Source organism: Perna viridis, chromosome 12 (genome assembly GCF_037379345.1).
Source record: "Perna viridis isolate PV_CMFRI_1.1 ecotype Kerala chromosome 12, ASM3737934v1, whole genome shotgun sequence".
In the NCBI taxonomy this organism is placed as follows: Eukaryota; Metazoa; Mollusca; class Bivalvia; order Mytilida; family Mytilidae; genus Perna; species Perna viridis.
The window spans coordinates 1,436,336-1,447,688 of NC_142456.1; the positions used below are offsets into that span (position 1 = coordinate 1,436,336).

At 33.1% G+C, this 11,353-nt stretch overlaps 1 protein-coding gene across 1 annotated transcript; it reads right to left on the minus strand.

Moving 5' to 3' along the window:
- Positions 1 to 654: 654 nt before the first annotated feature.
- On the minus strand, positions 655 to 11,031 carry LOC148600701 (uncharacterized). The gene is made up of 5 exons (XM_088556570.1): positions 10,792 to 11,031; positions 4,276 to 4,446; positions 2,948 to 3,163; positions 1,988 to 2,242; positions 655 to 907 (listed from the first exon to the last, which is right to left on the minus strand). The coding sequence occupies exons 1-5, from the start codon at positions 10,961 to 10,963 to the stop codon at positions 729 to 731; spliced, it is 993 nt and encodes a 330-aa protein (XP_088412696.1). The 5' UTR covers positions 10,964 to 11,031; the 3' UTR covers positions 655 to 728.
- Between the last annotated feature and the right edge of the window lie 322 nt (positions 11,032 to 11,353).

The following is an 11,353-nucleotide window of genomic DNA, read 5'->3' on the forward strand; positions in this document are numbered from 1 at the left end:
TCTAACCCATTGTCCTCGCATATTATGGAGTTTATAATTCCTCAACCGCATCTATCAAATATATGATACTGATTTGGAAAGAATTTCTTGCAAAAGCAGCATTATCAACGATTCTATGGACACCAGTGAAAATGTGTCAAGCAGGAACTTAATTAAATGGCAAAAAAAGAACAACACAGACACAGTCTGGTTATTTGGATTTTATGACGGCAAGTTATAGATCGGGCAAAACCTTTTTGATTTGACAAATTATCTACACTTTTGATATCGTCGTTTCAACCATATGTTATTGCTGTTACAAACTTTCGGATTTGTTCAGAAACTGTACTTGGTAGATTGTTCATACGTCGTTAAAACCATTCCAAATCATAGTTCAAATATACCGAAGAAAATATTTCCTAAATGCTGAATTTTTTTTTTTTTTTATCTCCAACAATTTTTTACAGCGTGGTAGACCCGATTAAAAAGGCAGTCGGTATTGCATTGGGACAAATTTTGCATATTCTTTCCCTCTTATTAGGCTGACTTTATAGCTCATCTGATCCAGCTAAGCTGGTGTTTTGGAAAGCAGACGATTCTTACCCTACCAATGCACCTGGTTCATTTCTTTTTATTGTGCAAAATAAAAACAAAAACAAAAAACAACAGCAGATATGTCCTTGCTCATGAAATATAATTGTTTGAACTGGGATATATATATTTCAAGTGAACAAAATTTTAAACATGCATTAAGGTTTAGAAGTAAATCCTGCAACGACACACAAATTGTAATGAGGTAAAAATGACGTAATGCAATCCTGATCTGCACCTGTCTGACAGAAGTTTGAACAGTTTTCTCCAAGCACTCCTTTCATTTCGCGAATATCCGGTCCAGCATAAGGCTCACCATAAATAAAATTTTTGTCAACTGAAAAAAAAAATGACCCGCGTTGAAGTTATTTGTAACAAAATGAAAAGAGCCCTGTCTTGGATTTGTTCTTGTAACAATTTGTCCATATTGCAGTATGCTCGCTTTGGTGATGCTAAATCATTTTATGAATGACTGTTATATGTTTTCGGTCTATGAAGAAATAACCACAATCACAATGTGAACATTAAATAACCTGCTAACATGTGCACCATGGGCATTGTGGTAATTTCAAATATACCGAAAACAGTCATTCCTTATAATTTAATGTAAGTATCAAAATTGAACGTGTTATTCATATGACGCCAAAACATTAGTCTGTTAAAGAATGGACATATTTCTTATCCAATCAGAAAGTAACCGTATTACTTCTAAAATTAGATTACATGTATAAAATATACTAATATTGTTTAATTTTGTATTGTCATTGCTATTGACAGAAGTAATGGTAAAGTATGTGTTTTGAAAAAAATAATTGGAGTTTTATCTAAAATCCAGAAACCAGTTAAGTACGAGTTCTGATGTCAACAGACGAACACAAAATGTGCGATAAGACCTCGATTCAATTAAAGCAACACAAAAAATTAAACTTGTTTTGTTCAAGGAGTGTGTTGTAAATCTTTCAGAAATAATGGTTACTAATTGGCGATAATTAATTATAAGTACACATTTGCATTTGATAGCTTGGGCGTAGCTTTGATGTATTCATGACAACGGACAGAAACTGGTGGTATTTACAGTTATTAGCATGAAAAAAGGTCATACACTGTTTTGAAATGAGAAACAGTCCAATAATGATTAAAATATAGTCTAAATATAGCATTAAGATAAACTAAAATGGAGACATCAATAAAAATGAAGGAAGAGGATGTTTATAAGAATAATATAATAAAATGAGAAACCAAATGACCAATTGCACGTGGAAGATGCATGGATATAAGTTAAGGGTATATGTCGATAGTGTGTTATGTCAGGTATTAAATATTTTAAATCAAATTCTCTGAATTACAAATTAAAATCTATAAAGGAAAGATTAACAATGGTATTGCTTAATGCAGTATTTTATGATAGTATACTTACTTTGTAAATTCTGTATATTATCCGTGGCATACACTTCCACCTCGCACAATGATAGATAATTAAAGCCCCGTAGACGAACTCTTAGAAATTTGCCAGTTGTGTCAGGTGCACATGATGCATTGAGCACGTGGTTTGGGACTTCGCCAGCTTGGTAGTGGCATCTTGTTATAATGCCTCGTTGGAAGTTGTCTAGCGTTGTCTCTATGCTTGGTATTGGCTTGAAAACATCGATATCGAAATTACTCAAACGGGCTGCTGCAAAGTGGATTAACAAACTGGTCAATGTAAGAAAACGCAATGAAAGGTGAATACATAAAGTTGTTGGACTGTTGTTTGGATCATAAAATACATCGAACCTTTGCTTCGACTAGTTGCTTTAAATACGTTCACCTGGTTTCAATTTCACGAAAAGTCGTAAGTGTGAAATTGAACGTCAATTATGACGTCATAATCCTATATAAGGTTGCAATTGTGACGTCATTACATACGATCAACTTTACACTTTACGACTTTTTGTAACATTGACACCTGGTGAGTCGTTCAATTTGTAACATATCTCGATGAACAGGAACAATTATTGTAAAATTAGAAACATCTTCATGTATGAAGGCGTCATTGATTAATAATTTAATTTGACTGTGCAATTCTAATAAAAACAACGTACTAGAACACGTTGGTTCAGTGAACACTGAGATAAGAAGGTTTTATTAATTCGGAATATTTATATTGTCTCGCAGTTTTTTTAAATAATTATACTCTAGCGAAGTTCTAAATTTGGAAATATTAATCAAATTGAGTGTTACTGTTCTTCAATAGATGTACGATAATTCGTAGTGTTTGGCATCAGATATTCAGCAAGATTAAAACTTTAAACACCGAAACAAATAACCCATTTAGCATTGAATACTCAACACAATTATATAATCAGGACACGTATGGGAAAAAAACCGTCATACTCACTACAACAGTCAGTGCGCCCGTATAAAACGACCCTTTTTATGTCAAAAACGTCTCCTAGGTCAACTGCCCACCATGCATGAAATGTGCTCTGTGTGTGCGCGCATATCAGATGATCATTTTGCAGAGTGATTCCGTCATTAGCATAGTAAGGTTGCAGACCCTTCTTGCTGAACAGTGACGACTGGCGTGTCTTTTTATGTAAAGCAATGTTCTTGTCTGTTATAAAAGATAATGAGTTACGAAATTCATTATTTCGCCTATTTTTCACTTTTTGTAATATTATAACGTTTTTATACATGTATACACATTTATTCCCCTATATCAGTCAAATTATTAAAAAAAAACATTCCACGCGATAAAGAGTGTAAAAATCAATTTCGTGAGAACTATTTTTTTCTTGTTTTAAGTTTACCATGGAAACAGCAATAGTTAGTACAACGAGATATTTAGGACAGGAAGATAATTAGTAAAACACGATAGTTAGTACAATTAATACTTATACAATACATCTTACTGACATCTTCTGTCTCGTTTAATAATTTCTTATCTAACATGACAAAAAAGTCATTTTGATCAGTGAGGCCTCCTTAGGAAAATGAAATATTTGGCTCTTCCAATTACTCTCCCCCTTATCATTTTTACAATAAAGAACAATTATTTCAACTGTTTCAATATTAATATTTTCAATATATGTTTATAGTTATGATAAAAAATAGCATCTTCAATTAAAGAAAAAAAAAATAAAATTGAATCGCAATTCACCAATCCTCAACCGTAGTACCGGTTATAAAGCCATATGTATTTGTTTACTTATGCAAGCGACATATTTAAGACCTGCTTTCACATGAGATTGTCGATAGAATAGCCTGACGTTTGACCAAAATATATGTATTTCTATGCGTTCTTATGTAGTACGTTAAGATCGGAATAGTATAGAGGTGTTAAGAAGTATTATTGACTGTGTGGTTTTCATATATGTGTAACTAGTACACGATTACAAACGATGGATACAAGGAAAAGTGACCCGTTCAAAACAATAATTGCGCAAGTGCGAGCAGGGTTTAAGCTACTTAGTGATCTCTCATGTTTATAAAACGATCGTTAGAAATTGTCCTAGGTAATTTATGTCTGTTGATTTTGCAAATGAATTAGTCTGCTTACATATCTTGTCTCCCTTTTCGTTCATGACTGTCATAACATTTCTCATTGTTCGCAGTGTATTGCTGTCAAAAGTAAAAAAAACTGTTGATCGGTTCAACAAAACAACCAAGGACTTTTTGCGTAATTAGTTACCATAGAAACTGAAGTATATTTAATTACAATATTACCTAGGCAAGCTTCCAATAAACACGTCCCTAACCCATAACTTTCACCTACACAATATATCCCGCCGTTTGTTGGTGACGGATTGTCACATCTCCGGACGATAGGAATCACTCCTTCACCACAATTCACACTACAGGATCCGTATTGTTCCCATGAACTCCATCCACCATTAACTGATAAATGGAAAATACCATATTATAGTAATATTTATTATTATTCTTGTGTAAAATGGATTACCCCCGATTTTCAAAAGTTAGTTGTTTCCAGTGGACATAAATGTTTGTCCTCAAATATCTCATTAACGTTACTGTATCACCTGACAAAAACATCATTAGCAGTTTTCGATATTTACTTGTTAATTGTTGATGCAGTAATATTTGTAATGCGTATTTTAATAATCTGAGTATCGTGGCAATCGCCAGATCATGTTATGAAAATTAAATGATTCAGACTATTTTCGAGATTACACTACTACAGTCATGCACCATATAAAAATACTACAAACGATAGTATTTCCCTTTCATCACGCATTTGCCTGCCAACTGAATAAACACTTAAATAGCTTTTTTCGCCCAACAACAAACTACTATTTCATGCATAATGCCATACAATAATGTGTATCAAATGTACCAATATGATTTAAATTGTCCATTTAAATGCTATATGTCTTAATAGCTTAAATCTTAAAATTCAATAACTGGATCAATGCATACAGGCCTAATACAGATAAACAGGCTCAATATAGATTAATATGCCCAATAAGGACAGCCTTGATATGGATATTCTACTTCCGGTAGTCAACAAAATAATATAATGAATTTTTTGGTTATTAAGAATATATGTAAACCCAATACTGATTGTTTTTATACATTACAGAACTGTGATCCTTTTCACAAAAAAAAAACCGTAAGGATAAAACTAGTCGCAAGTTATGACGTCACAATACTTTGATTTCCTATGACGTCATAACTCACGACTATTTTCGTACTTACGACTTTTTGTGAAAAGGACCACTGGTTTAACATAGGTTTTACAGAATGGGTTATTCTATATTGGCTCCGTATTATGTCCTCGGTCATGTCGTATTTGGCCCAATAAAGCTATCCTTGGTCTAATATGATTGTCCTTTGACATGATACAGGACAAATATGACAAAACCATTATATAACCCTTTATAACATGTATTTATCATTTTTTTTCTCCAAATATAAATTAAAATCATCCATGTAATGATATTTAGGACTGGCCATTATTACAACTGTATACTTTATAATGTTTGCATACACATTTTCGTATTTTTTTTTCAAAGCTGACTTAAAATGAGCATACATGGAGATTTTTATTTAAAAGATCAAATAATTTAATGTTGGGATATGTGATCTCTGTATTATGTCCTCTGTCATGTCATATTTTGCATAGGAGTTGAAAAAGATGTAATTCACATAAAAGTCAATTTGATTGTAAGAAATGATAACACACGTTTTAAAAGTCTTTTAGATTGATCAATATTGACTATATTGTTAAGCCCGGTGAATTTCAGTATCGGATATATTATTGTCAATGATCGGTTTCGTGTAAGATTCTCACTCACCGGTATTTTTACATGCAGATATTCGGTCATTTTTGCAATGCTTGGTGCTTGGACTGAAGAATTGTTTTACCTGTTATAAATAATACTTGCAATTACCATTTTATCGTTGTCCCGAACACACTTGACTGTATTACTGTTAATTTATCTCCGTGTTTGGAGTTGCACATCGAATTTGGCGCCATTCCTTGTGATGTGTAATTGTGTGTAGTTATTTATTGTTGTTTGTGTACTACGTCATGTCCTAGTTACGATGTAAATAAATAGCGTAGGCGTACACCGAGCTGTCATCTGTTCCTATGACAGTTGTAGAAGCCAATTGGCTTACTGCGTAAATTATGGCCCAAAGTCAAATTAGTTTTGGCCAGAAACTGGTAATTTCTAATTATTTGTGAACTTTTATGCTGCTATTATTTATTATCTGCAGACTGCTCCGACGTCTGCTGGGGCTTACTTTTCGAGGAAATTACTCCAAGTAAACTTTTGGCAACACCAACTGAAAGTGTTTGGTGCTGCACCAAGTGAATTACTTGGTGCACAAATTATTACTTTAATCCTTATAGAGTAAGATATATTGAGTTTATATTCATTAACTTGGTCACCTTATGAAAAGTGTTCGATGCTGCACCAAAAAAGCCCCAAGTGCAGTTTGCTCCAAGTATATGTGTGTCAAAGATTTCTGTGATTAGGATTCACTGTATTATTTTATTGATTCATTATATTGCTGTTACCTATGTATGCAGAGATTAAGATTCCTAATTATATAAATTATTGAACTTCCATCCAATCTTTATTATTATTTCCTACATCAGGGACCCACACAAATTATAGTCAACTCCCAAAATAGTTGGGGCGTTACAATATTCATGCGGAAAAACTACATTCAACAGCTAAACGTGTAAAATTAGAATATTCAAATATGAGGTGTCCGAGGGAATGTAGATAAATTGATATTTAACAAAACTAGTATATCTCCTTCAATCATATATCACTCGAAATATTAGAAGATATAATACTAAAATCATATATATAATGTATATTAATATAAATACTCACCTTTCGAGAAAGATATTTACACAGGGGTCCCAAATTTTCATTTAATCGAAAAAAACGTTGACTAACGTATTGTACATAGCAAAACGTTGAAAACTTTCAACTACTCTTAAAGGTAAATAATTTGGGTAAAATATTTCGCTTACTAAAGTACATAAATGATTTTCATGAACAAATGATTGTCAAGAACGTTAAAAATTGAATCCTTTATTCGGCCATGATTACCACATTAGTGCAAAGTATTGAGTATATCTTTATCTTGTTCCACGACGGAGATTCATCTTATGAAGATATCGTCCAGCAGTGAGGATGGATAGAAAGCTTGATGCAATGTAACATACTCCCGTTGTAGCATTGATTATATGTGGATACTAAAAAATTTACTTCAAAACCTAAAATCCCGCAGCTTTTTTGGAAATTAGTTCTCTCCAAATTTTTGACTTCTCAATTCTTTACACTACGTTACCACATGATAAATTGAAATCTCGTTTAAAAGGATATATTCGTAAATCTTTTGCTGTTTCAAAGAAAAATAATGTTTTTGGTTACAAAGCCATATATTTGTCTAAAACATCGCAGAAAGTGTGCTACACAAAAAAGCAGGTTTGTGATTTACTCATTGATAGCATAGTTGTCATATTTAGAGGAGCTACTTTTTTTCACCAACAAACTGACATTCCAATGGACACTAACTGTGTTCCTCTCCTAGCCGATTTGTTTTGTTTTGTTTTGTTTTGTTTGGTTTTGTTTGTTTGTTTGTTTGTTTTTTGTTTGTTTTTTTTTCATACGAGATTGGATTTCTTTAGCATCTCGTAAAGAATAAAAATTAAAAATGCTATATCCTTTAACATTACAAACAGATATATTGATGATGTATTGTCCATCAACAACCCTTCTTTTTGGCAAATGGTTATACAGTCAGTATACCCAGCAGTGCTCGAGATAAAGAAGGCCACAGAAACAATTTGTTCTGCATCTTTTTTATACTTACTTTTCAAATTTTACAACAGTGGTCATCTCATCACTAAGATTAATGATAAAAGAGTTTTAATTTTTTAAGACTTTAATTTTAATATACTAAATTCTCCTTACGTGTGCAGCAATATCCCTTCATCTGCTGCATATGGTGTTTATCTTTCACAATTGATTCGCTACGCTAATTTCTTTGAACGCCATAAATATCTGCGTAACAGACTCTTGAAGCAGCAGCAGTCTCTCACCCAAATATTTATAGATATCAGTCCTTGGTTGAAAAACACTCAGTTTCTTCTACAATAAAGAGTAATGATTGTTTTTTGTAATGCAAGAGGGAGGTTTGGCCCTTTAAAACATATATTTAACCCACCAAGACGATGGCAACCCATATCGTACCGTATCAAAATGTGGTATTAAAAACTGCAAAACATGCAAAAATCTTATAACCGACCCTTACTTCTCCAGTTCCCTTACACACAAAACCTTCCATACAAGAAGTCACGATGACTTAAGTTGCAAATCAACAAACTTAATACATGGATTAAAATGCAACTTACGTTGTTTAATATATGTCAGAGAAACGCAAGAACGATTAAATAAAAGAATGTGCGGTCATCGTTCGGGAATTAACACCACCAAATTCCCGACAGTTTATCAACACTTTAATCGAAAAGATCATGCAATCCTTTCCATGAAAAATCGTATTTTAGAAAAAAAATTACCATCCTACGAACAGTCCGGTTCTAAGAAAACAAACTATCGTAGGGAAAGAGAGGAGTACTGGATATGCAGACTAGACACAGCAATTCCATACGGATGCAATGACAACATCAAAAGTATAGGAAACCTTTCAAGCCAATATAACAATAGCATGAATGTGATAAATTTATTTGACAAAAATCCAAGACGGGAAAGGAGTCATGGCCATCGCCATTATACGTCACCCAAGTTACATGATGTCTCCATAGATGGTCTCCTTCCTTTCATACAAAAACCTCTTGGACTTCATTACATTAGAACCAAACTTTATTCTATACCACTTACTCTACTAAATTCCCTTTACAAAACAAGTCTTCACACTCCTATTTCTGACCCCACCTCATCATTATACAGACTTGTTGCCATCATTTTGGATATCGGTGTACACAGACTCTTTAAACCAGTTTGTGTGAAAAGTCAACAATGGTATAAATGCAATTAATTTGGCTAACATCCTCCATCACAAAAACGTTACCAACAAATTTCCCCCATATTTAAAAGACAAAGACCACATATTCCTATACTTCACCCACTGCATCCAAAATTTTCAGTTATACAAGGCTATTGCAGAACCTTAAGATTGAGGTTTCCTGTACTTTTGATGTTGTCATTGCATTCGTAAGGTATTGCAGTTGCTCATTTGCTTTTGTTACTTTGTATGTATGATTTTAGTTACTTTATGTTCTTTGTTGTATGTATCTGTTTCCCATGTCTGGCCTTTGTCTCTGGATTACATTCTTTTGATTACCGCTATAACCTTGGTTCCCTTGATTACTCTTAACGTTCCAATGTAAACCTTACGATAGTCAGTCTAATCTTTAGACGTTGGTCAAAATAGAAACAATAATTATTCAAACTGAATACAAAAAAGTATTAAAACAAAAATAAATAAAACAATGATAAAAAATTATTTCTTAGTGATAAACATTGCACAAAACGTCCTTACAATTGTAATGTTTTCATAAAGCACGATAAAAAGCGGTTAAAAATCAATTCATAGGCTATTGAAATTACCAGTAAAATGGAAAGTTTTAAACATCTGTCTGATCCGTGAGACATCTATTCAAATTACACAATTCATTGAACACAAGAAAAATCAAATCAAAATTTAAAATTTATTCAAAGTGCCCAATCAATTCGACATTATCACAAAAATACAATGAAATTACAATTAATTTACAAAAAAAAATAATTAAAAAAAAGACAATAAGCGTTAATGTAGAAATAAAAAAAAATATAAAGAAAGAAAGATACTCCTGTCATAATACGCCTCCCCCTTTTTCATACTTATCTGTTTATAGTATACTATATAATGACACTAATTAGGACACTAAATGAGGATACCTATGGCGGTCGTTTCCCCCTCCTAACCTTTAAAAGCCCCTCCCTACATCAAAAGGTACCCATGTTGCCTTTATTGGTCCCCCATCTAAGTCCACTTATGGTCACCCAAGGTCCACTTCCGGTCATATCCAAGGTCAATTTCTGGTCACCTTCCTCTACCGGTTGCTTCCGGTCCACAGTCACGGATGTGACGTCATACGCATGCGTATTGGGGTGCTCTACCCGGGTTCTACTCGAGAAAGGCTAATGCTAGAACTCATAGTATACTACTTACACTGAATATATTTTCGCCAGTGTTCTCAATTATTGGGATTTAGAAATTCCTTATTTAAAGCATAGGTTTAGATCAAAAATATTTCTCCTGCGTTTAACATAAATTTAAAAATGAATTAATAACTCATTTGTCATTATGTAAATACATGACATTACATGAAAAACAAACTGCGAGTGTATAACATTTAGATAGCAGTGATTTACCGAATATTTCGGGTGTAAACATTTTCGATAATTCACACTGTGAAATAAATCTTTGACTATCTCTTGCCAAAACGTCAGAAAATGTCACACCGCGATTTTCAATCCACAAAATCTTAAATTATTTTGAAAATAGTAACGAATAATGGAGGCAGTATATATAATAAATAGGATAGTCCATTGATCACTCGTGCCAAGACTACAAAAAGATTTATTTCGAGTTCGGAATAAGTTCCACCCACTCGCTTAATCTAGGCAGCACTTGCGATCATATTTTGGTTATTCAATTAAATTAGTTATCCTATCAATATCTACATATACTAACCCTTAGAACTAGTAGACAAAGACGTAAGGTACGGATGGACAATTAATCCAATACTTAATCCTAGAACGGATGTACAGACACATCCAATAATTACGCCAACCACACATGGCTTCCATTTAAGATTATGGAGCCAATTTTCCACAGTATTGTATCTGTTATTCAGATTATCCATTACTTTTTCAATACGATATGAATGATAACAATAAATTGAGCTACATAAACGATATGTTTTATTTGAAGTATTGACACACATAAGAGACTGGCTTATTTATGAAATGAAGTAAGAAACCAAAGTTTTTTACACACTGAAACAAAAATGAAACGGCGTGAAACAAAACACCATAGGCATTTGGTCAGAATATTCACTTAGGGCTTTAAAAACATACCTTGAACCGGGTAAACAACAAACGGTCGGCATTCCAATGAGAACAAATTCTGCTCCTTTACTTGCTGACCTATTTCTTCACTCTTATGAGGCTGACCTCATAGCTGATTTGATCAGAAAGAAAGAATATCGTTTGGCTAGATCTTTCAATCTCAGTTACCGCTATATAGATGACGT

Excerpts from the sequence above, each read along its gene's own strand:
- LOC148600701 (XM_088556570.1), bottom strand. The coding sequence starts at position 10,963 with ATGGATAATCTGAATAACAGATACAATACTGTGGAAAATTGGCTCCAT. Across the intron at positions 3,164-4,275 it reads TTTATTGGAAGCTTGCCTAG|ACAAGAACATTGCTTTACAT; the intron begins GTAATATTGTAA and ends CTTTTATAACAG. Across the intron at positions 2,243-2,947 it reads CGGGCGCACTGACTGTTGTA|CAGCCCGTTTGAGTAATTTC; the intron begins GTGAGTATGACG and ends TCCACTTTGCAG.